Genomic DNA, 27,864 nt, shown 5'->3' with positions numbered 1-27,864 from the left:
AATGTGCACTCAGGACCCTTTATAGTCATCGTATTTGCACACAGGATGGATGAATATGTTCGTTACATGCTGCTTATTTAAGAGTTAGATTTTGGTAGAATTTGAAATCGAACTTAGATAGATATGTTAATTCTTATGAAATAACGAGGGCACGTGTCACTGATTACACAACTACTGAGCCGTGAATTATCCAATCAACAAAATTGATTGGATTATGTTTATTGTTGTTTATGAATTGTGTTGTTAGTACTGTACGTGTTACGTTTAAAATGAATAGCACTATGTTATTAAGTTTTGTGAAAGTTGCAGTGTAGAGACTAGACATAGACATAAGACATAAAGCTTTATTTAGAGTCGGTATAAGCAAGCAATTACAAACATAAGCTCTGAAGAGCTTTTAAAACCGACATAACAACAAATAAAACAAAACATACATATCGAGTCATGCACACAACATTAAACATATAAAGCAAGAGTTCAATCAGTATATAAACATGCAGCACAAAAGTTCTTTAAGCATCTTACAAGTTTAACACATACTGGTACATGCAATTATGAGATAAAAACACAAAAGCACAAATGAAATGGTTTGCACATAAAAAGCATAAAAGCACATTAAGTTTCTAAAATTAGCACAAAAGCAGCAGAAGCACTATAGTAAAGATATTAGAATAAATTTGCCATGCTGAAAATAAAGCAACAAAACAAAAAAATAATAAGCAGAGATTAACTGGTTTTGCAGGCAAAGCATTGGCATGAGCTGCCAGACCAAGAATTTATCAAGTTCTTGAATTGATTTAAAGATGATTGCTTACGAAGCTCATCTGGCAGCTCATTCCAAAGCCTAGCACCTGCATACCTGAAAGATTGTAGGCCATATGCAGTTGTTCTTACATGTGGTAGATCTGCTGTATTCTGGTATCTGAAAGAGTAAGTGTTTTCCTTTAAGTGAATCAAATCATGGAGATAAACAGGACAATCTTTATTTATAATTTTGAAAACTTCAATCGCCAAAGATCGCATTCTTCTTACTTTTAGAGATGGTAATTTTGATTTGCAGAGTAGATCTTCATAACTTGCTGAATGGTCTTCGTAGATAAACCTTAGTGCTCTCTCTTGGATTTTCTCTATCTTTTTTGTATTTACCTCCCCACAAAAGTGCCAAACTAGTGGGCAGTAATTAAAGTTGGACATTATGAAAGAATAATAAATTGTTAATTTTCCGAGTTTAGTCAGGCGTTTACCTATTCTTTTTAATACATTTAATTGTTTGGATGCTTTTTTACATATTATAGAGACATGTTCATTGAAATTTAGTTTAAAATCTATTGTTACACCTAGCAGTTTAACGTTATCTTCACACTCTATTTCATTACCTTCTAATTTAAATTTTAGGTTTTTGTCTTTAGTTTTTTTACCTACAGCTATTGCCTGAAATTTTTCTGGATTTGCTTTCATTTTATTTATTGAGAACCAGTTTATCAAAATTTTACTTTCTTCTTCTAAAGTTTTAATTAATTTATCTAAATCGTTATCTGCGTATGAAAGGGTGTTGTCATCTGCATAATTATAGAGTTCACTTTTATGAATAAAATAGAAAATGTCATTTAAAAAAATATTAAATAATGTTGGCCCTAATATTGACCCTTGTGGCACCCCTTTAAACATTGTTTGCCAATAGCTTGAATTAGTACCTACTTTAACACACTGTTTTCTATTAGTTAAATAGCTTTCCAAAAGTTTAAGAGATGTGGCAGACACACCATAAGATTTTAATTTTAGTAGGAGGAGGTCATGGGGTAGGCAGTCAAAAGCCTTGGACAAGTCCATTAATATAGCTGCTACATATTTATTCTGATCTAAAGCCTTTTTCCAATCTTCAATTATTTTTAATAAAGCGGTTTGGCATCCATATCCTTTTCGAAAAGCTGACAGAAAAATGTGGAAAAATGAATTAAAATATTCAACAAGTTGATTTTCTATAGACCTCTCAAAAATTTTTGAAATCATGGGCAATATACTTACAGGTCTATAGTTTCCTTTATCAAGAGTGTTTGATTTTTTATGCAGGGGTATTACTTGTGCTTCTTTTAATTTATCTGGGAAAACAGCTGATTCAAATGATTTATTTATTATTTTAGAAATTGGATTGGATATTTCAGATTCGGATAATTTTAGTATTTTTGAAGATATTCCATCTTTTCCTGTTGCCTTTTTGATGTTAATTTTATTGATTTGTTTTTTAACAAACTCTGGATCTACTGGGCTAAAATTTAGTTCTTCTTTTTCTGGTTTATTTTCTTTTATAATTTTAATACTTGGATGATGTTCATCTATTACAGTATCTATTGAGCCGATATCTTTGGCAACATTTATAAAAAAATTATTAAATAATTCAGCTACTTCATTTTGATCGTTAATTATCTTATTTTCTTCACAAAGGATTAGGTCTTTTGAAAAATGTGAACCTTTGTTTGTTAGGAAAGGCTTGATTGTTGGCCAAAAATCTTTGCTGTTAGGTCCTCCTATGCATCTTTCCATGAAATAGTTTCTGATGGATTTCTTTTTAATTTTATTTACTAGATTTCTTTGTTTTCTGTAGCATTCCCAATTTGTTTTATTTTTAAAATTTTGAAATTTGTTGTATGCCATTCTTTTTTTATATATTTCCCTTCGTAAAGTTTGATTCATGAATGGTGCTGGTTTGTTGATGGCTTTCTTTTTTTTCATAGGTATGTGTTTGTCTATAACCTCCATGAAAGTAGTTTCGAATGTTTCATATGCTTTATTTACATCTGCTGATTTTTCTATTATATCAGTTAAGTTTTTTCCATTTAAATCTGTCAAAAAAAGTTCATGATCAAAGTGTTTGAAACTTCTGTAATTTATGAAACCTTTATTAATTTTTGGTAGTTTGCCTTTAATTTGAGTGGAAATAATGTTATGAACATCACTCAGACCACAGTTGAAATTTAAAACATTTTGACAATAAGTTGTTTGGTTTGTAAGAATAACATCATTTAATGTGGCAGGGGCATGTTTTGTGAAACAAGTTGGTTTTTTTACCAAATTTGTGAAATCAAAAATATCACAGATGTCAATTAAGGGGGTACATTTTTGCTGTGTGAGCATGTTATAATTTAAGTCACCAAGTAGAAGAAAATTATCATACATAGTTGATAATTTATCACATGTACATATAAATTCATTTTTAAAAGTATCATCTTTTATTGAAGGAGGTCTATAAAGACTGATAAACATTTTCACATTTGAATTCGTTCAACTGAAGGCTACAGCTAGACAAGAACAACTTTAATGAGTAAGATAAATCTTACCAAATTTGTTAAAACACTCGTATTACTCAAGAATAAAATTACTGCAAAAGAACGATAAAAATGAGAAAGTTCACGTCTAACTACATGAGATTTGATTATTTGAAAAGCGTATTTTAGTAAGTACGGCTTCTACAGTTAAGAACGGATTCCATTTACAAAACTAAATCTTAATTCATGAAAAGTATGACAAATGTATTTCCCTTTTCAAACTCGTTTAAGGAATTTATTACAGGACAAGAACGAGTTCTAATAGGGGAATCAATCTACCTAAATGAAATTTTGATTGAATCGTTATGTTATACATACACAGCCTCTCATTGCTTAAAAAGTCGGTTAATTATTTGAATGAATCTCAAAGACAAGAAAATAGAAAAAAACACACACACACAATTATATGAATAAGAATTAGAACAGAATGATACCAATATATTCATTTTTAAATTCAACGCTATTTTTAGTGAGTGATCTGTCCGGAAGCCCTGGAGTGCCACGCAAAAAAAAACTACAACTTGCGCATGGGTTACTATCTTGTGCGCAAGTTGTAATGTTTGTTCATGGAACTCCAGGGCTTCCGTACTATTGTAATATATCTAGAGATATGAAAATACGAAAGAATTATTCTTTTTAATTTTTTTAACTAAAAATAAATCTTAACTTTTTATTGCACGAAATTTTAATAAAATACGAAAATCTGATTCTATACAAAGAATATAATAACGATATTTTTTTTAATGAAATAAAATGAATTTTATGAACGAAAATTTCTTATATATATAACTATATATGTACATTTCTCATATTCATCGACTGGCTTCAATTATTACAAACAAAAAGAAAAGGTTAACTTTATTTAATAGTTTTTTTTTTCTAAAACAATATATCTTCATTGTTCTTTATTTTTCAAAAGACATCTTGATTTTGCTTGTTTTTAAAAGCTTACTTGTATGGGGTTTGTACCATCACTAATCTCTCCTAATTATTAAAGATTAAATGACCTAATCAACATGATAATTGGTATTCAATATAATCCACGGTCATGCCTGACATATTTCCCAAAACGGCACGTGCCGATGAAATCTTCAATAACTCCTTAAATGTTAAAATAATTTAATAAAAACAAAAATTATTAAATGGAGAATTAAATTATCTATCGAATGCATACCTCCACCACTCACTAAAACATATAGTTCATGTCCTGAGTGCACTTTGTATGTCCTGAGTGCACTCAGGAGGTCCTGAGCGGTGTTTAGACGTACCGGTTAAGGTTGATGTTATTGACTCTGGCTTGTCCGATTGATTTTCAGAATATACCCAGTATCGTATATATAGTAATATACCCCCCCCCCCCCCCCCCGGTATATTTAGAATGGCTATGGGGAATCGAAGTTAGTGTCACACAAAACAACCAAAATTCATGTATTATACTGATTTACTTACCGTTTTGGTTGTTTAAAAAAGGTGTCCAAGACACCTTGATACGATTTTAAGGTCTTTTGACGTTTTGTTTTTGACATCGACATCTTTGCGAATTCTTTGAAATTTTACGGTTGATGATGACCCATCAAAATGGGGAATCAGTATAAAAAGAAATCAGAGTATGTGTTTAATTAATGAATATGATAAATTGCCATCATTCAATACAATACTAGCAGATTATAACGATAGTTTTTTTTTTTTTTTTTTTTTTTTTTTTTACCTGGACCCGCCCCTGATGATGGCGAATTTCTCCCTTTTTTCGAGAACAATCTAAGTGATATATAAATGTCCATAACTTCGATGAGCCAAATAAAGTTATATATCGACCTGTATTTAAATCTCTTCTTCTTCTTCTTTTGGTATACTATAGTCTATCGTCATTTGATGATTACATACTGCATGTTGGTATACGTGGACTTGTCATTTTACAAAACTTTTACCCCAATTTACGCAAAATGTATGTTTCTTTCTTATGTTCTATGTATACATGTATATGTTTTAATTTGCGCTATAGGTCCGTAACTTATAATCCAGGCGTATATACGAATGATCGACAAGTGCGTACATTTTTTTAAATCAATATTTCTGGCCTTCACCATTGACAACGAGTATATATGAGTATATATTACATTTTACCAAATTTACCCTTGGAAAAAATACGTATATAGATTTTTATTTCATCAAATCTGTTTGGTTTTTTTTGGTATTATTTATATTTTTATAAATAATTTTCTTTTCACCAGAAATGTTATTCATAAACAAGCGTATGAGTTTAGTAATATCACTTTCGGACACGCAAGATAGAGTCTAGAGATCTATATTATACACCTAATAGTTCAAAATGGAAAGTTATAAGTTATCGGCCGTGTACACTTATCAATACACTAAGAAGTGAAACGATGCATGAATTTGCAAACTCGACAGGAAATCGCTTGAATACCTGGACGTGTCACCTCACACCCTCTACAATATCTTTGGTAGTAATACCTTTAGCCATGCGGGTGATCAGTGGAGCGAAGATCCTAATTTATTTGAATAAAGTTTATTACATAAAAGAATTATGAACTAATTAGATTTCCGAAAACAATTCAAGTTTCACGGAAGACTTATTTATGATTTGAAATTTTGACTTTTTCACTATTAAATTCCTATATTATCAGTCTAAAAATAACAGATCATGGTTATTTAAAAAAAAAAAGAAGAAAATTTTCCGTATCAAGTTAGTTAACTAGTTAACTAGTCGGATAAAACAACCATACGATTGACGAGATATCGACACGCAATTACGACTACATCGGGTTACTGTAGTTTTGGTCCTTAGACATATCGTGACTGCAAATCGGAGAAGGTGAAAAAATGGCTGACCGCAGAGAATTGATACTCTAAATTTAAAATCGATGGTGATCTCTTATCTAGCAGAATAAAACTTTAATATCTATGAATTTGAGCATTTTTATACAGAATAAACATAATATCAATTTTTGATTTTTTTGCGAAGTTTCCCTTTAAAGAGGCTGTGTCATTCATCTATATACATGTATCTTCAACAATGGACACTTTCCAACATTATGGACTAAAATAGACTTCTTTACAAAAATGTAATTTTTTATTGATCTTTCATTGCTTGTCATTTTTATGAACCCGTGACAAAATGTGGAGGGGCATATTGGTTTAACCCTTTTGATCGTAAGTTATATACTGAAATGTTCAATTATTACCAGTAAATTTGTTGAATAAGTCACTGCTTACACTGTAAATAAAAGTGTTAAGAATCTGAACACTTTTTGAACGCCCTTTTGTAACACTTCTGGAACGCGTAACGGTGTTCTCAATATTAACATTGGTGTTCCAGTTTTTAACATTATGTGCGCATCTTTCGAACGCTATGTGTGTTATTTTTGAACGGATAGTGTGTACTCCTTGAACACCTAGTGTTTGAATCTGGAACGCGTAACAGTGTTCTAGATATTAACTTTCGTGTTCCAGTTTTTAACATCATGTGTGCATCTTTCGAACGCTATGTGTTATTCTTGAACGGATAGCGTGTACTTCTTGAACGCCTAGTGTTTGAATCTGGAACATGTCCTTGTGAGCAAAATTGTATGCCGTTACGCGTTCTAAGCCTTGTAACACTTCTGGAACGCCCGGACTGTGTTCCAGAAATATGTGTTAATATCCAGAACACATAGTGTATATTACTGGAACACAATTTTACATGTTCCAGAAAAAGTGTTATATTCTCTGAAACATTATTGTGGTCTTGTAAAACAAATATTTTAATTGATTAAAAACGTCTTTAATTGATTAAAAAAGGCAACATTTAAAAAAAAAAAGTACAATAAAATGTGAAATATTCAAGCAACTTTAAAATGACAAGTTAGAAATATAACATTTGTAATTTGCAAAATGTGTCCAAATATTTACTCATAAACAAAATGTTCGTCATATATTTAAAATTATTATGTTACAACAAAGTCAAGTGTCTTATGTTTAACTCATCGTTTGCAACTTCCTAAGTCAAGAACTGTTCTGAATTTCTTTACAAAATACTGATGCCACTGACTCTTTTATCACCAAAATGTTCCATAATCCACTGGCTGCATAGCACTCAGATAGTCAATATCAAACATAAAATACCCTGTGTATATGATGCTAGTAGTCGAGTCGGTGTTCATGTAACACTGCTTCCTTGGACACTTTTAAACATGATTTGAGTCGTTTACAACTGATTTTGAGCTTCCATTTTTAGAGGATTCGTCTCCTTGGGTTATAATTATTCTTTAACCTTGTTATCCATCAACCGTAAGTTCTAAAATGTGAAATATGAAGTGTATGAGTAAACAAATTATTCATCATGTCGACATTCCTTAAGAATATTAGAAAATCTTATTTCGTTTTTGTAATTCCATTATTCTTGTCAGCATTATAAGATAAGATGCATTTGCCAATGAGTGGTAATTGAGTGGTCAAATGTGCTCTCGTGTTCTATATCTTTTTAAAAAAATGATAGAAAGTGTCCAGCAAGTGCTATTATGTTTTTTAGGCAAAACTTTATCGTCAACTTAGACTTGTCACTAAATTAACTGCTAACATTTCAAGAAACTAATTACCATTTGCCTTTATTTTGAAAGATATTTAGTAATTTTTTCACTTATGATCTGTATACGGATAATTGACGGATGATGTAATTGCATCAAATTTAGCTCAAATAGCTTTCTGATTAATGTAAACAAGTGAATGGTGCACATTTTATTGATAAATCTGCAATAACAACACTTGTAAGAAGTCAATGGACATGCACTCCTATTCAAAATTCTTAAACTGACATATAGTACTTTTATGGTGCAGGATAAGTAGTCATCTCTTGAACTGCAACATGTTCTCTTTATTCTCGAGGTATGCACGAACAATTACCCTTAAGTACAGTATAGTTGGGTTTGTACCCTATAAAAGTAACATAGGAATACATTACAATACATGAATGCAGTGCACAAGGGTGGACATTTGCTAAAATGAATTACTAATTACAAAGCTATTATAAATAACATATACATGAGAAATTTAAAATTAGTGTTGCAGTATGCCTTTTTTTACAAACTTCTGTCTTGACATTGCAATGTCATGACAGTTTTTGCATTTGTGAACAAATCCTTATGCATTGGTTTTATTTAATTAAAAAATGTACATCCTCAAAAGTGTAGATGATCGTTTGATCTTCTTAATGCTTTCTATACACAATGTTTGAGTCGTGTTAGGAATACATGGCGTTCGGAGAAAACGATTAGCTTGAACGCATCATGTTCGAGACCAGAACACATTTACAATAGCAACGATATCATTTAACATTTACGTATAAATTTACAGAGGTTAATTTTTTTTTTAAACATGATAATTTGAATGTAATCTCTCAAAGAACCGCTACTTTTTTAATCGAATTATGACAGCACAGTTAAGTGGAAGTGGAGGGGGCAGTTTTATGTTCGAACAAAATGTTCTTCCATTTATACTTCAGTGTGTCCTGTCCAAGTAGACATTTGTTGATTTCATGACTAAAAAAAATATTTTTTATGTTCGTCATGTGTAGATAAATATAGATAAACATACCTATTATATCAAGTTTTGTTGTTAATTTTCTTCAGTGAAGCTTCTTCAATCACGATCAAAAACCAAACTTCCGGTACATTAATACGTCACGCGCTGTTATGTACGCGGATATGTTTGGAACACATGGCGTTCAGGGAAAATGGTAAATTTGAACGCATCATGTTCGACACCAGAACGCTTTTACAAGAGCAACGTTTTCATGAGCATTTACGCATTTACATTGTTAAAAAAAATACCTTAAGAACTTTAAGTCGTTTAGAAAAAGATTCATATTAAAAATCATTCATTTGCACGCTTATAAATACGCTCTTGTAAAATGTTTCATTTTTTTTTTTTACCAAACTATAATTTGCTTATATGCCGATACAGCTAAAACACATTTATCGTCAAATCATAGTACGAATCACCCTTATTCATCGTCTGTTTGACTCTGAAATGATGAATTTTTTTCACTCCCCATTACAATATAAGAACATTTTTAGTGTTCAATTTAGAACACTTGTCTTGAATATGTGCGTTAAAAGCCTGAACACAATGTGTTATATTCTTTAACGCTGGCGTTCAATGTGGAACACTAATGTTAATAACTGAACATATTGTGTTTAAAATTGGAACGCGTCCAGACGCGTCAGGCGTCTGCAATATTTGCAGTGTACAATGTATAAAGTACACAGGTATTCAAACATCTGAAATATAAAGAGCCTACACGTCAGCCTACAGATACACATGCCCATGTCTAGTATTCTGGAGACAAATAAATTACCGTTCATCGTATGAAGAATTGCAAAAAATATTGGCAAGCTTATTCGTTATGTTGTACTTTAACACTACTGTTCCTGGTAAGGGGAGGATTGGGATCCCGCTAACATGTTTAAACCCGCCACATTCTGTATGTATATATATGTGCCTGTCCCAATTCAAGAGCTTGTAATTCAGTGGTTGTAGTTTGTTGATGTGTTACATATTTGTTTTTCGTTCATTTTTTTTTTGTAGATAAATTTGGCCGTTAGTATAGTTTTCTCGTTACATTTGCGATTGTGGCCTTTTATAGCTGACTATGCGGTATGGGCTTTCTCATTGTTGTAGGCCTTACAGTGACCTATAGTTGGTTATTTTTGTCCATTGTGTAGTTTTTTGCAATCATACCTCTTCTTCATTTATACATTTCATGAAAAGAACAACACAAGGGATACTGCTAACATTGTCACGAGTGAAATGATAACGCCCTATTTTTATTTTTTGTGTTCAAAGCGCTTTTCAGGATTTAAATGTTCATCGACAATGTCAAAATAAAAAAATAATGCCAGGTAACTCGTATATCATATGTTTCAACACATTAAAGCAAATATCTGAAATGAAATTAAGTATATTTGATTTATACTCTTTTTAATGTTTGTCATTTCAATACATTTCAGATAAATTTTAAATTATTTTTTTTAAATTCAAAGTTTTATTGCCATATAAACTTTACAGTTTGTGACATATAACAACAACAAAAACAAATGAAGACAATTATAACTAAGTAACTCAATATATATACACAAATTTAAAATTCCTACTAAATCTGCTTTGAAGTTGTTAACTACGCTATTACTATCATTACATTAGTCTCAACTTAGTCTGTATAACGCAGGTTCCACATAATTCACAACTAATAAATTTTCTTTCTCGACATCAAACGCGAGTCCAAAAAGCTTATCAAATCCGTCATCTTTCTCAAGCAGTTTTCTTGCTTGTTTACCATCTGGCGATACTACAACTACACTATTGTTACCACACGATGCAATATAAATATTCAAGTTTTTATCTACATCTATCCCTCGTGGATAACTAACTAATTGATCTTTGTATTCCCACATCTTCTCTCCAGTCAACGAGCAGCATGTTACTGTATGCTTGGAGCTATTGGTATAACATATCTTGTCTTTAGATGTTGCTACATAACTCCAGGCGGATAAGGTGTGGTCTTTAACTAAAGTAGAAGAACAATTGTCTGACATATTTACTTTCTGAATACCTCTGCCAGTATCACAGTATAACAAATGGTCATCTGAGTGACATAAACCGTAACAATCACCGGCCGTTTTTATTGTGCGTTCAACTGTTTTAGTTGAAACTTTTATGATTTGAATTTGCTTAGAATTAGGAAAAGAAACGGCGACTGTTTTGTCATCAATACAGGTAATGTCTACTGGGAGTGACATTGATAGAGGTATTTCGTTCTTAAAGGTTCCATCTTCCTTTAAAATCAACAGACGCTGGTAGTCGTACTGTACTAAAAAGGTGTCTCCTGTAAATGAAAAACAACATCCAGTGATATAATCGAATTGAAATTTACTTTTTAATGCCATTGTCATATCATTGATAGATGAAATTGGTACGTGCTGCCAAGACCTTGTCTGTGCTTGTATTTCTTTTCCTGTCTTCAGAACCACCAATGGAGTGCTTGATTCGATTGATATTGAACCTAGTGAAATAGCAGTTGACAATACGTCGGTTATCTTGTCATCAATTTTACAGTTGATGTCTATCTTCCGCAAACTTCCATCGTCGAATAAAGACTGCAGAAATGTTTCATATTTTTGAATTTCTGTTTCAATCATTTTACTCCCTAGAAATGTTTGAAGGTCTGAAGCATAATCTTTGATGGCTGAAAGATTATTTTCCATTGAATTAACTTTTTCCGTATTTTCAGCGAGTTTTGCTAGTAATTCCTCAAGTTGTGATTTAACTTTCTTTTCGGCAGCATATAGATCCTGAAGTAGTCGTTGCTCTAGAGTGTCTAGGTGTTCATTTATTTTATATCGGACCTGCTTTATTTCATCATGAAATTTCTGCTTTTGGTTCTGGATTTCAAGAAGATTTTGTTTTCTATCTTTAACGACTCGCTCGATATTCATTTTGATATTTTTCACATTCTGATCAAAACTTTCCAATAAGACGGAAGTCTTAGCTGTTTGTATGACTTTCTCCAGCGATAATATCCCAACACAGTTAGCATGGTTGGAGTGAATACACAGTGGACAACAGACACTTTCATGTTGTGGACAATAATTCTTGAATTTTCTGTCATGCTGGGAACAGTATTGTGATATATCGGCTATCAACGGTGGTAATTGTTTATAGTTGTCGACAGGTATAACGCCATGGTTACGAGTGGCCTTTGATGCATTGTGATGCTTCAGACATCCGGAACAAAGTCCTTCGTCACACTCAGGACACCAGACGTCGGCATTCGATGTCATGTGTTGAGACTCACAAACACCACAAATAACTGTGCTGGATGATGCCATGATTGTATTCACTCTGGAAAATTAAAAATGAGACCGTAAGACAAATTGTGTCACTATAAAAGAGATCTTTAAATATTATTATGGTGAAAAAGATTCCTACATTAGTACATCTGGTCACACAATATTTGGGCTGTTGTTGAAAAATGTTGTTAAAGTAAAATGGCATTTAAACGAGGCTGCTTATGCTGCATTTAAACAAAATGGTAATCTTGGATTAATATACTTAAATTGAGATGTATCTCATGTCAGGCATCCTGTAATTGGGAACGAGTTAAAATGATTGCACATGTTTGTACGGCTCTTACTAGAAAGCTAGTCCGTCACGGCAATTAAAGACTTAAAGATTTACTGTTTTCTGTAAATGTTCCATAGTAAAACACTCCTTACAAAGACATTTTCGTTTATTATTTTGTTGCCGGGTAAAACTTTTTTTGCCACTTGATAAACGGTAGATACAGATTAAGAAAATGCAGTATTTATGAAAATGAAACAACAATGACCAATATGTGAACAATCATAGGTCACAGTGCGACATATTTTTATAGAGAGTTATTAAAGGAATCGGTATTCAAAAGTGACTGTTACTGGGAGATTCAAGCAAAATACAAAATACTAAGTATTTTAAATAAAAATGTTACTTTGAAGAATTTAGCTTTTTTGTCACATTGTTTTATTATTGAGCGAATAATCTAGATGTCGGTAAATCATTTTCAACACAAAAAGCATACATACTTATTATGTCCTACCAATTTAGATATTGTAGGACAAGATTCTACGAAGGACTCCACGGAACATTTTGTAACGCCTGCAATTACTGCGTCAATGTAAACGTGTAATGTTAAACTGCCGACTGGTTGTATGTTACAAGTGAACAAAGACCATGTACACAAGGCGAGTCTTTACTTTTCGTTCACTTTGTCAAAGTCGACTTGTTCAGAAGAAGCTAACAAGTTCACTTTCTGAAAGTCGGAAAGTTTAGAAAATAACTCAACAAGTACACACAATCAAGTTCACAAAGTTGAATATAACTCAACTTTGCCACTTATTTATGTCAACAAGTTGGGCTGAGAACTGATCAACTCGTGACTATTATAAGCTTCCATAAAAATTAGAACTAATAAGTATAATAACTTAATTAATAAGAAATAGGAAAAATATTTATTTTACATTATCTAAACAGCCAAGATATCTTTACATAATTTTTGCACAAAACACCAAAAAAGGTAAGTAGGCATTACAGGTCAATTGCTACTTTACTAAAAGTGTATGCACAAACGATTGAGGCTAAATCTAACTTATTTTTAGATCTTGTCTAGATCATCATGTTTTCTTTAACAGTATCGATTTATATTGAATAGTTTTCAAGATAACAGGTAACATCAATAAGATTGCACTTTGTAAATACGGCTGCGGCACAAGACATGCCTCTTTTAGGGAGATGAATATTCATAAAATGACGATAAAAAAGTAGGCTTATTTGACTCAAATGATAATGAAGAGGGGAGGGGCGTTTATTGCATGGCAATAAATCCCGGGTCAGTCCTATCTTACGAAAGGTCTTGCAAAAGTTACACCATTAAAATTAACAATCTCAGAAGTTCTGTTGAAATGTATTCAGAGAGTTATAATTGGTATACATGATGAGTGTTTAGTACAGTACCGTTTTCTCGTCTTCAATACATAAATGGTCTTCAACATTAGCAACCGTGGCCCATGTTTACAAAAGAATTCGAGCAAAATATAGCTAAGAGAGTTAACATTTGAATTATAGGAAAAGGGAGGGGGAACTAGAATGAAATTTGAAAAAAAAGGAAGCACAGGACTTTTGCAGGATAAGACACTTTGGAAAAAAGGCAGGATATGACATTTTTATTCGTAGAAACATTAATGCTTGAGCTTAATTGACGTTTGCATGGATTGGTAATTGAAATTGACCTTGAATACGATTTAATGAAAGCTTGGAACTTACTTGCAAATTCGTTGAATGGTCTAGAATATCTTATCATAGTATCTATGATGAGTTTCCGTCAAGGTTTATGAACCAGGAAGGTTAAAATGTAGATATATGACGACAAGCTACACGTGACATTAATAAGTTATAAATAAATCATAACGAAAAAAAACATGCTTTAAAATATGAAGTATGCATTTTGCGGTGCATTCTGTAGACGGTACTTTTAATCGAAATGTAATAGCAATGTATTTGTAACATGAAAGTTTACTGTTCTTTTGATCTTCTAGTGAGTGAACCTCTGTTAAAATGGTTAATATATAACACTTGTATTACCATTTGGTCTGTACTATCCCATTGTAATAGAAAAAAGATATGATCAGAGAAGCTTTAACAATTGATGCATTAATTTGTTATTGCACTGCCTGGCTCCACATCCTCAATTTAGTAGAAATGAAGAAATTAACAAAATGAAATATCCTGGACCCCACTGGTTTTAATATTTAATTGTGAAAACAAATATTCAGTCCCTTGTTAACATACTATATAGTAAATAGCAAATTTTATTAAATAAGGCTTTTTACAGTTTTTTTTACTTTACTACGGGCTCATAAGGATCTCAAATCTGATTTTATTGCTGTGTCCACAATAGACACAGCAATACTATTCTACGTATTTCACCTGTATCGGTTTGGACAATTCCATGGACTATTCCATACACACACCATTATGCTTAAGGGGTTTTCATATGTCATGTCAAGATGATATAGGCTATTTACCGTTGTTTGCCACAAAAAAACCCTGGTAAAGTCACTTTTCTGAAAAACCAATATAAATATAGTTAACCTATTTATATATTTAATCTAACTGTGTTCATTGACCCGAATGTTTTAATGACAACACACACCGAAAATTCGTGTTGGTCTATTCCATGACATTTGCGCGGGAAATATTCATCAGAGACTTAATTTTAATGGACGTTCATTTGGAAAATTTTACTATCTATTTTATGTGAACAATTGTCATATGTGTTTGTGTTTCGTACATTTAAAGGATCCACGTTATTTAAATTCCGTATATCTTCATTTAACATCAGGTTTGTACGCATTTAGTCTCTTCTCTAGTCTATAATCTAAACTGAAGGCCGCGAAGGGACACATGTCATGATGACACGTGCTGCACAATCCCACACATTTCAACGAACAAAAACGTTACTATTGAATAGACTTTATCAGCTGTTTATAGTCTTCTATATGCATTTCATCCCCTAATGTCAGTCATGATAACACTGGCATTAACAGCGGAAACCGTGTATTCGCGAATTCTGTCTTTCGCCTGGACAATTCCATACAACATTGTATATTAGGGGTTTACATTATGGACGATTCCATATAACATTGTAGTTCAGAGGTTGATTACATGTTTAGTCGTATCTGGTATCTAATGAAAACGATGTACATTATTTCTACATATTTGTATATGTTGAAGGAAACAGCTCAATTTCATGATAATTTGGTATACAGAAACATGACATAAGTTTTTTGTACAATTTTGGTGTGTATAAATGACCTACATTACAGCCCTGAAATTCTTGGTGCATTTAATGAGGGGGTATAGGAGGGGTTTACTCTTTAACGGATTTACTGTACGCATGTAAATACTGGTGGAGGATATTCAGTGTATTTTTATACACCGTACTCAGCTGGGTTTGCCTTGATTGGAAGAATATATTTACAGACAGCTATAGTATAGATGAAGCAGCTGTATTTAGACTTGGCATTTACCTGGGAATTCCCAAAATACAATGCTGACATGGAATTTACCATCAATTTGGAATAAGCATGATAGTCATACTGTCATACACATCAATATTTCTTTTTTTAAACCAATATTTATTTATAAATGCAGTGGCGGATCCAGGAATTTCCATAAGTGGGGGCCCACTGACTGACATAAGAGGGGGCCCGCTCCAGTCACACTTCAGTGATTCCCTATATAAGCAACCAAATTTTTTCCCAAAAAGGGGGGGCCCGGGCTCCCTGCCCCCCCCCTTAATCCGCCTCTGAAATGCATAGAGTATGAAATGTATAGTTTAGCAATGATTGTGTATATCCCTCCTATAAATGTGCTTTAAATTTTGGTGTATCTATTTGGTATTATTCATTTATTTAAAAACATGATTTTATCATAATTTACAGAAACGTATCCTACAATTGTCATTTTTTGTTTATCTGTCTGTTTTGGTGTGATAAAATGGCAGCTCATAAATTGCCATGTTCAGTCATGCAGGGGAAATAAGTGATTTTTAAATCACTTTTTTTAGTAGAAAATTCAATTTGCAAGGTTTAGTCACAAATTGGGATTTTGTAGTTTTTCAAAACTTACAACAAATAGATTTAAATGATATCTTTTATTTAGTACATGTACATTTAAAAAAAAAACAACACTTTTTGCTACTTTTAAGTAGCAAGGTGTATGCCTTTGATGCTATCATTTAGCTGAAAATTCTATTTTAGTTGAAAAAATGCTATAATAATGGCTTTACATATTGAACTGATACTTTTTTAAATGATTTTTCTCAGCAATGGGAGTATTTTTCCTGTGAAGTTCAAGGTTTCATCTTTCAGATTATGTAATAAAATTCTACTGTTTGCGATAAAAATATTCACTGTTTAGGGGTGTTGAAATTAGGTCTTACATTGTTGATGCGTATCCAATCTGTGATTTGTATATATTTCAATGGTGCTCTCGGTAAAGCCAAAAAAATATATGTTTGTTTACGGGTACCTGACCGATCCTATTTTGAGAACCCACCCTAAGCCATTTTATTGCCGTCGTAAGAAATAATCCAATCATTATAAATAGGGGAATCGAGTCGCCCCATGGACAACTCGGACCATGCAAGACGGACCACACAATTCAAAATCATGGCGCAAAAAATAATAAAAAGAAAATACCGACCTACCTACCTACCCTACATATTTTGATGATGTAACCTTAAACAGACATGTTAGTTTTCTCGTTTGAATTGTTTTACATTGTCTTATCAGGGCCTTTTATAGCTGACTGCGGTATGGGCTTTGCTCATTGTAACATGTACAACAATCAAACATCAACCCACACTAAACTGAATGTAATTGAAAGACATCTAGAGGTTGATATCAGAGACGGATTTAGGGGGGGCGGGCCCCTGCTATTTGAGAAACAATTTGGTTGCTTATATAGGGAATCACTGAATCGTGACTGGAGCGAGCCCCCTCTTAGGTCAGTCAGTGGGCCCCCACTTTAGAAAATTTCTGGATCCGCCACTGGATATACAGAATCGAACAGAAGATAAAAAAGGGAACAATATGGTGAATTTTAGAGATTAATATTATTTCATGTATATGCATTTGAAATGTTTAAGATATATTGTTTCGATTTTTTTAGTTCTAGGTTCCACGGTGACCTAGCTTCCATTTTAGAAAACTGTGATTTAAATGCTAGTCTATTAGAGGGATATTTCCTTTTCATTGGTTGTAGATATGGAATCTTATTTTACCATGAAGTCAGATTTGAAAATGACTTTGGGAATGAAGATATCTTAAAGACTGAATGTCAGTTTTAGTCTTATATATGTACTTTATAATTTTAGTCTTGCATGTACATAATTATGTGTACATATATCACTGATTCAGTGGCAATGGTAAATAGACACTGACAAGTCTTAGATAATATTTTATAGTTTTGAATGTTTTGTCCGTTGACTAAAATTAGGTGGAGGTTTGTGTGTTCTTATTTCCAACAGAGGTAAACTCAACACATATCAATATGTGCATGAAGCAAATTGATAGTTGCTAGATACGGAATGATTGTACCACAAGAAAGTTTTAACCTGTGTATATATACTTAAAATATGATAAAAAAAATCATGTCTTTTTCAGGACTTCTGAATCCAACCATGTAGTATGGAATGTTTTTGAGATGTGGTTTTGGTCGATGGATGTTAATGAAGGACCTGTAGTACAAAGTATATCACTGAATTTAGCTCTTTGTCTAAGTGTATTATTGAATACTTTGCTTTGAGCTCAGTTCATTGTTATGCAAATCATTCTTTGTGAAATAAAGATTTGATAGAAAACTCACATGTACAAGGATTTGTCAAAGTAGTATCACCTCTATTTACAATGTAAGTATTAGGGAGATAAAAGCATTCTATTTTGATTTGAACCAAACATATTATAAAAAAAAGAACAAATTTACCCGAGAATGCTACTACCACTACTAGCAATATGATGCTAGGTTGTTTTAATACATCTGTACTAGCTTCCTACTGATGACTCGGTTCTGAGTGTAAATGGTCCTTCAACTATGCGGGGAAAAATTATAAGGCATATCTAGGCTTATCAATTTCTAAAACAATATTTCATTGTACATGTTTGAAATTTTTAAACAACCACAGAAATTTTTGCAGTTGAAATACATGCAGGTATCCTGTCGTCGTCTTCCCAAGACGGATGGTTTCCAGATAATAACTTCAGTATAAGTAAAAAGGAAGCCTTAAAATTATAACATACTGTGGATGCATTTATTTTCGTGGGTACCAATTTTCGTGGATTAAAGAAAATTTGCATTTTCGTGGATATTTAATTTTGTGGTTTTGCCGAAGTCTGCATACAAGCCTATAGAAAATGTGTTAATCGTTGAACAATTAATTTCGTGGTTAGACTCTACCCACGAAAGCCATGAAAATTGGTATCCAAAGAATAATTATGAATCCACAGTAATATTTATAATCATAAAAGGAAGCTTGGGATTGTTTTGGGGGGGTTATATATATAGTCCCTAAGGTTTAGGAATAAGGGTTCCAAAGGTGACCAAAACAAGCATTAATCTAGTGTCTGTACAAAAAGTCATGTATAAGTATTTCAATTGTTCTGAAATTGTACCATAATATTGAATACCATAAGTAGAAGGTTGAGGTCTATTTTGTGGGTTATGGGCCAAAAACAAACATTTTTGTAAATTCCAGACAATAATTTGGAGTTATTTCTTTGTCCAGAATGGTTGTTGAATTACCTAAAACCAATGCTTTATGAAATCTTCTTTAAAAATTGGAGTTTAGATTTCTCTGTCCAGAATAGTAGTTGAATCAACTTAAAATAATGCTATACATGTATATACAATATACAATGCAAAATTCACTTTACTACCAACTGATAAATTTAAGCAGTCTTTAATAGCCATTCAGTGATTACAAGAACTTTGATTATCTTTCTAGGGTTATGCCCTTTCACAAATGGAAAAATTTCTCAAGTTTGTCTCAACTAAATTTAGTGAAATATGTATATAATGCTTATTACCTCTAAACTCAGTTTAAGTTCAAATTTTTGGCAGCTTCACTTTATGTACCTTTTTAACGTTATATGCTAGCGGGGGCATCATCACCATGACTGTATGACATTTATATTTTAATACTTTATGTTTTATTAAAATGAGTAGTCGAATAATTATTGTTGCAAACTCCATTAGATTTGAGATCATTTTTATACGACCGCAAAAATTGAAAACTTTTTGATTGTACATTGGTATCACGTTGGCGTCATCGTCTTCATCCAAAGACATTTGGTTTTCGCACTCTAACTTAAGTATAAGTCAATAGAAATATATGAAATTTAGACACAAGGTTTATGACCATGAAAGGAAGGCTGGGATTGATTTTGGGTATTTTGGTCTCAACAGTTTAGGAATAAGGGCCCAAATTAGCATTGTTCATGGTTTTTGCTCTATAACTCAAGTATTAGTAAACAGAAATCTATGATATTTTAACATAAGGTCTATGGCCACACAAGGAGGGTTGGAATAGATTTTGGTAGTTTTAGTCCCAACAGTATAGGATTTAGGAACCAAAAACAGGTCCCAAATAAGCATTTTTCTTGGTTTTTTTAACAATACCTTTAGCATAAGTTAATAGAAATCTTTAAAGGTTTATGACCACAAAAGGAAGGTTTGGATTATTTTTGGGAGTTTTGGTCCCAAGGAATAAGGGGCCAAAATTAAACTTTGTTTGCTTTCATCAAAAAAATGAATTATTGTGCTTCTTTGATATGCCAAATCTAACCGTGTTAAGATTCTTAATTTTTGGTCCTGTTTTTAAATTGATCTACATTAAGGTCCAAAGGGTCCAAAATTAAACTTAGTTTGATTTTAACAAAAATTGAATTGTTGGGGTTCTTTGATATATGGTGAGTCTTAACATGTACTTAGATTTTTGATTATGGTCCCAGTTTTCAAGTTGGTCCCAATCGGGGTCAAAAATTATTATACCAAGTATTGTGCAATAGCAATAAATTTTCAATTGCACAGTATTCTGCAATAGCAAGAAATCTTTAATTGCACAGTATTGTTCAATAGCAAGAAATGTTCAATTGCACAGTATTGCACAATAGCATGAAATCTCCAATTGCACAGTATTGTGCAATAGCAAGAAATTTTTAATTGCATTGTATTGCACAATATTGTGCAATAGCAAGAAATTTTCAATTGCACAGTATTGCCAATAGCCAGGAATATTGCACAGTATTGTCCAGTTTTCAAATTGGTCTACATTAAGATCCAAAGGGACAAAAATTGAACTTTGTTTCATTTCAACAAAAATTGAATATATGGGGTTCTTCAATATGCCGAATCTAACCGTGTATTTAGATTTTTAATATTTGGGCCCGGTAATCAAATTGGTCCACATGGAGGTCTAAAGGGTCTAAAATTAAACATTATTTGATTTCATCAAAAATTGAAATCTTCGGGTTCTATGATATTCTGAATTTAACCATGTATTTAGATTTTGGATATTGGACCAACATAGGTAAATGTCCAATTTAAAATTTTTAAGTTGAAGTTCTTTAATAGACCACATTCAATCTGTGTCAGAAACCTATGTTGTGTCAACTATTTAACCACAATCCAAATTCAGAGCTGTATCCAGCTTGAATGTTGTGTCCATACTAGCCCCAACCGTTCAGGTTTCCACTTCTGCAGTCGTATAAAGCTGTGGAGTATCTGTCCCATTCATTTGTTATTTCTTAATTTGTGTGAATTAACATTGTTACAGTAAATGTTAATTACTACACTTGCATACCACAACAAATACTGTATTGGTACATGTATCACTTATATTTGTATCCATATAACAAAACAAAAAATGAAAAGGAATAATTTTGCAATACCTTTTGAGTACTAAATAGCTTTTTAGGTATTTAGACATATTAAGACTTATTAAGTAGATGTTGATGATATCTGCTTGACATGCTTCAAATTCGATCAGATTACTTTTGGAGCAGTTATGAGTCTTTGAAGCATGCTCACAAAGGTTCTTTTGGTGAAATCATTTTTATATTGGTCAAAATTTGTCTTTGCTTCGACCAGCTTTGGAGGAGATATAAAGAATTGATATAAATCAGCACAGAGGTTTACTTCCTATCTTATTTAGCCCCAATAATCATGTCAGACATAAGCCATTGTCATTACTTAAAACCAATAAATGTATTCTAATCTGAGGAAGAAATTCGACATTTTAACAAAAAATTTTACTAATGATACTGACGATCCACCACAAAGTAATGTAAATAGAACCATACCAATAGTAAGCAAATACATTTAAAAAAAGATGAGGTATGATTGCCAATGAGACAATTCTCCACAAGAGACCAAATCGACACAGAAATTAACAATTGCTCTCCCAGCTACAAAATGTATCCAAAACCAAAGATGTAGAACATGTTCTATCATAATCATTTGGTAACTAATGTAATTACTGTCTCCCCATGTCTGTATTAAACATAAAAAAATATCAAATAAATAACACTCCTAATGCTCAGATCGGTTGTCACCGTGCAACACAGTTATTAACACCATATAGGAAAAACATAGAGCTTTATTGTCATTAGACACTGTCAAACATCCAAACATACTATCCACACTCATCTGTGTCCACACTTGTTTGTTTACGAAATATATTAAGCTTAAGGTAATAAGGTAATTTATGGTCAGACTGGTTCTTTTTATGTTGTAGTGTGAACGCACTGAATCGAATAAGACCGATCTCGTCCTTTAAGGATATAATAAAAAAAATCAAATACTTCCAGAACTTAACTTATATTAGACTTTTAGATATAAGTATCACATATATAACTCTTTCAAATCCTGCAATCACGGGAATAACTAAGTTCGGGTAAATGCATACTTTATCAAAAAATATTGTAACTCGCAACTCGACATTCTTAACTCGCAACTCGACTTTTGTAACTCGCAACTTGACTTTCGTAACTCGCAACTCTACTTTCTTAACTCGCAACTCGGCTTTCTTAACTCGCAACTCGACTTTCGTAACTTGCAACTTGACTTTTTTTACTCGCAACTTGCAACTCGACGATAAGAAACCCTCTTATTCTATATATACATGTAATACCTATTTGAAGCAATCTGCAAAATAATACTCCGAAAAAGGACTAAAATTGTAATATATTTCAGAATCTAACACAAAAATGAACATAATGAAATAAAAATGATAACTTACAAATAATTAACCACAGCCACACTGGTTTTATCAGATTTCAACCATACCATTTTCTTCAAATAGCACAATATAGGGCTAACATTTTTTATATCCATCTCCCTCCAATTATTGCATGCTTTGAATTTGAATTTACAGGAAGTGCATGACTGGGCATGTCATTTTGAAAAAGCTAGAATGAGCAATGATGTAGGTTTAATAGTTTTGAATGGTTAGAAGAATGGAAAAACTTTTCAAAGTACAAAACTAACATAAAACTAACATGGATGATAAAAGCTCACCTGAGGTTTGAATTGCACATGTGAGCATTATGTTAGATTTTTGTTGGCACATATGAACTTCCAAACTGCACATGTGAGCAACCTGATTTGCATACAATTCTTACTTGCATCTCATGTGCTTCACATGTGAAACTTATGTGCTTTTGTTAGCAATTTCTGTATCCGGATATAACTTCACACAGGAGGTTCTCATGAAAAATTAAAAAGAAGCAAGCATTTATCTTGAATTTGTTTTTTTGCTATTTAGAAGCTGTCGTCAAAGTTTGGTGCAAGTTTTGGTGATTTTCAGCAATTAAAGTGTTTAACGTAATTGTAGCTAGTGTCCATGACATATAAATACATCCCAGTAAAGTTTCCTAAAAGCATTCACTTGATAAAGTATTTCTTGTAAAATGAAACGTTTGAACTAAGTGGCCCTAGTACTGAAGTTAAAGTCCGCACTTTTAACAGTTTACGCAGACGTCGTCAAGATTGGGTTGACAGTTGTGGATATATTTGGGTCATGAATAACCATGGATATGCTTCAATTGTTGAAATCACACTATCGCCATCTTTTCTCGCCATTTTCATGTGTAAAACCTAATTAGACTTACCCAGGGCCTTTCTATACTAAGTATATACTCTAGTATAGAAAGTCCCTGACTTATCACATAACTTGTACTCTCCATGAGTCAACATGATCATGTAACTGTTCCGGACCATATGGGTATATACTCATATGGTCCGACCATACGCGTATGGTCCGACTGTACGCGTATGGTCGGGGTAATTAACACTCTGTTACAGTTTACTTTTAATACTTCTAAACTCTTCATATGGTATGACCGTTCATTAAAAAGACGCTATCATATAGGTAATTTTATTGTAATGCCTAATGACTAACAAAATGTTTCTTGTAATTCTTTATTTCACAACAAACTTCCCAGGAGAAGGTAAAAAGCTACAACAAAAATAAACAATCATAAGTAATTGTTCTTAAGTTATTTCTTAACATGTATTGTAATTAAACATAATACAAGTAATGCAATACAATGAATAGATCCCTTAATAATATTAAGCTTAAATGTTCAAAACAAACAAGAAAAATATATCAATTTGAACTTTTGTAGCAGAATTTGTAGTTGCAATGTTTGTTATGTTCGGTTCACAACAATGCCAAAGTAAAAGATAACATCAACAATAACAAAATTATTCACACTAACAATATGTCCTAAGCGGGTTGTCCGTTGACATAGAATAAGTTTTACTATATCCTAGGCCTAGATAAGACCCCTCAGATAATAATGAATATTCTGTTTAAAGTCACAAATACTCAAATGTGCACGAGAAGAAGTAGCCATTTCTTTAGTATCAAACGTTCAAATTACACAGTATCGAAACATATACATGGTATGTGCCTAATCCTAATATCTTAACTGATATGAACCAGGTGCTCTGCAGGGCGCAGCTTTATACGATCGCAGAAGTCGAACCCTGAACAGTTGGGGCAAGTATGGACACAACATTCAAGCTTGATAACAGCTCTGAATTTTGATTGCGACCAAATTTTTGACATTATATGAGTTTCTGACACAAAACATTTGTCAAGATCTTACAAATCTATTGCCCAATATTGTGCAATTAGAAATTTCTTCTTTAAACTTTTCAAAAATTTAGAATTTGAGAAATTTAAAAAAAAAAAAATTGAAAACTACTACCCCCCCCCCCCCTTTTATTTTGCAATTAGTCCAAAACTGACATTTCTTCATACATAATATACAAGTAGTGTAAGGGAGTAAATCTGAATATACCCAACATTGTATGTTAAATGTTTTAGAATTACCTCCCTTACACTGCTTTTAAATTGTCTTAATTGTCCATTGACCAGAAATACCTAGTTTTTCCCCTTTTTTGCCCCTAATTTCAAAACGTTTTGAGCCATAAGCCCCCAAAGTCAATACTAATATAAAAAAGAAGATGTGGTATGATTGCCAATGAGACAACTATCCACAAAAGACCAAAATGACACAGACATTAACAACTATAGGTCATCGTACAGCCTTCAACAATGAGCAAAGCCCATACCGCATAGTCAGCTATAATAGTCCCCGATAAGACAATGTAAAACAATTCAAACGAGAAAACTAACGGCCTTATTTATGTAAAAAAATGAACGAAAAACAGATATGTAACACATAAACAAACGACAATCACTGAATTACAGGCTCCTGACTTGGGACAGGCACATACATAAATAATGTGGCGGGCTTAAACATGTTAGCGGGATCCCAACCCTCCCCCTAACCTGGGACAGTGGTATAACAGTACAACATAAGAACGAACTATAAAAATCAGTTGAAAAAGGCTTAACTCGTCAGATAGACAAAAATACAAGTGGACGTGGCCGGGTACTTATACATCCCGACACAAAAAGACGCAATGTACAGATCTGAGAGTACTCGCAGTTATCTGACAGCTAGTTCAAAGCCACTAACAACTAATAAAAAAACCATGCATCTATGACTAAACTATCAATCCGTACACATCCAACATCCAATGGATTTAGTGTATAAAGACGTCATAAACAGCCAGAGAAAAACATGACCTTGTGCAATGCCAAGTTACAGGTATCGACAGATTGTAGATCCATGAATATGTATATGTATATAAAATACTAGAAATATTTAGTTAGCTTTTAATTCACTGATAACAAAATCAATATTTACACCAATAAAAACAATATTCAATGATCATATTACAGTGTTGAATAGGTAACCTTTTAGAATAAGTTTATTTAAAGGAGCGACAAGTTTACATGGATCATTCCTAAATTTCCGGGCACGGTTAACAACATTTCCGTAAAAATGAGGATGTGCTATCCCGTTTGAAATAAGTTTTCTACAGGTACAACCAAACTTCAAAACCAAATCTTTATATCTATGGAAAATTTTAGTAAAGGTTTTAAGTAATTTATGGTAACAATATCCCTGGTTTAATAATTTACCAGTAACACATAGGTTGCGTTCGTTAAAATCAAAAACGTCACAACAGACACGGGCATAGCGAACAAGTTGTGAAATATAAACACAGTAAGATGGTGCCAAAGGCACATCACCATCTAAAAATGGAAAATTAACAATAGGGAACGAAAAAACCATCCTTTCATGGTATGAACACTTGTGGTTTAATTTCAGAGAGATTCATACACTTAAACATAAGTTTTTGTTTGAAAACTACAAAAATGATTATTTTTGGCCCCCTTTTGGCCCCTAATTCCGAAAAAAATTGGGACCATAACCCCCAAAATCAACCCAAACCTTCCTTTAGTGGTATTGGACCTTCTGGTAAAAATGTATAGAGATCCATACACTTACACACAAGTTATTGTCTGTCAACTAGAAAAAGGCTTCATTTTGGCCCTGTTTTTGGCCCCTTACTCCTACATATTTGGGAAAATTAACCCCAAACTGAATCCCAGCCTTCCCTGTGTATACGGAACCTTGTGGTACAATGTCAGAGAGATCCATACAGTTACACACAATTCATTGTCTGGAAATTAGAAAAGAGATTGTTTTTGACCACTTTTTGGCCCTTAATTCCTAGACTGTTTGACCAATAACCCCTTAAAATCAATCCCAACCTTCTACTTATGGTATTAAACATTGTGGTACTATTTCAGAACAATTGAAATACTTATACAACATTATGTCCTGAAGCTAGATAAATGCTGTTTTGGGCCCCTAATTCCTTAACTTTTGGGACCATAACCCCCAAAAGCAATCCCAAGCTTCCTTTTGTGGTTATAAACACTGTGTTAAAATTTAATTGATTTTTTTTTAACTTATTCAAAACTTATTATCCGAAAACAATCTAGGAGAACTTATTTCACTTTTTTTTTAATTTTAATATTGGAACAAAACTCATGGTTCTGTGATTTTTGTTCCGGAACTTATTTCACACTTGGTTAAAAAATTAGTTCCGGAACAAATTTTATAGTGCTGGAACATATTTTCTGTGACATAAGTTCCGGTGGAACATATTTCCTATGAAATTTGTTCCGGCGGAACAAATGTCGCGCCGGAACAAATTTTTTGTTACAACTGGTAGTGTGGATTTTAATGGCATGCATTCATTATTTTATCATAAAAAATTCTTATTCTTATTCTTATTCAAAAATATTTTAAACACGGTTGTATACAACAATTTAAAAAGCGCATTTTACAGTTGCCGTCAACTTTGTGCACGCCGTCTATATCTTCTTTAATTGTTATAGACACAAATTATATTGTGTTTTTCTGAGAAACATATCAAACCATTAAAAGTTAAATCCCAGGTTTCTGGTGATTTTTTTTACTGCTGTCATTATTTTTTCTTAGGAGTATTTTGAGACTGTTTGTCTTTTCATTTTTTTTTCTGTCGTGGTTGTGTGTCTCTTCTTGGCTTAATATAAGCTATGAGTGTCTATTTGTTATCTTCAATCTCTCTTTTTTGCTGCATTGACTGTAAAATTCTGTTACATATTCTTATATGTTGTTCTGGGAAGCATTGTTTATATTTTATATGTACTACAAAATTCCTGTTTCTGATAAAAAATCAAATTTAAACTATATACATGGTCTATTATTATGGAGAAGTATTTTCATGTTACTGAAATGATTTACATAAAATATTATTCAATCGATTCGTCGTTTTCAGTTAATTCATTGATAAAGTACTAGGAGTATAGTCAGAGACCAATTTATAATAGTATACCAATTTATATGCATTACTGGATTACCAAAACTGCATGGTCGTAAAATCTTCTTTCCTGATGGTCTTTTATAAACTCATTCCGGACAAACGTATTCGGGGAATGGATCCCCCCCCCTTTTCGACCCAACACTAAAAAAGACTT

General features: G+C 32.5%; 1 protein-coding gene and 1 long non-coding RNA gene across 2 annotated transcripts; both read right to left on the bottom strand.

Annotated features, from left to right (window-relative positions):
* Nucleotides 1-7,188: 7,188 nt before the first annotated feature.
* On the bottom strand, nt 7,189-9,154 carry LOC139520314 (uncharacterized). Its single transcript, XR_011663860.1, has 3 exons — nt 8,916-9,154; nt 8,138-8,255; nt 7,189-7,620 (listed from the first exon to the last, which is right to left on the bottom strand). It is a non-coding gene; the product is annotated as an uncharacterized lncRNA (long non-coding RNA).
* A 1,228-nt stretch (nt 9,155-10,382) lies between these two features.
* Nucleotides 10,383-14,267, bottom strand: LOC139520315 (uncharacterized). Its single transcript, XM_071312852.1, has 2 exons — nt 14,178-14,267; nt 10,383-12,221 (listed from the first exon to the last, which is right to left on the bottom strand). The coding sequence occupies exon 2, from the start codon at nt 12,206-12,208 to the stop codon at nt 10,526-10,528; it is 1,683 nt and encodes a 560-aa protein (XP_071168953.1). The 5' UTR covers nt 12,209-12,221; nt 14,178-14,267; the 3' UTR covers nt 10,383-10,525.
* Between the last annotated feature and the right edge of the window lie 13,597 nt (nt 14,268-27,864).

Source organism: Mytilus edulis, chromosome 4 (assembly GCF_963676685.1).
Source record: "Mytilus edulis chromosome 4, xbMytEdul2.2, whole genome shotgun sequence".
Lineage (NCBI taxonomy): Eukaryota > Metazoa > Mollusca > Bivalvia > Mytilida > Mytilidae > Mytilus > Mytilus edulis.
Note: the sequence above shows the minus strand (reverse complement) of the source record. Positions and strands in the feature narration are given on the sequence as shown.

Coding starts and splice junctions, on each gene's coding strand:
- LOC139520315 (XM_071312852.1), bottom strand. CDS start 12,208: ATGGCATCATCCAGCACAGTTATTTGTGGTGTTTGTGAGTCTCAACAC.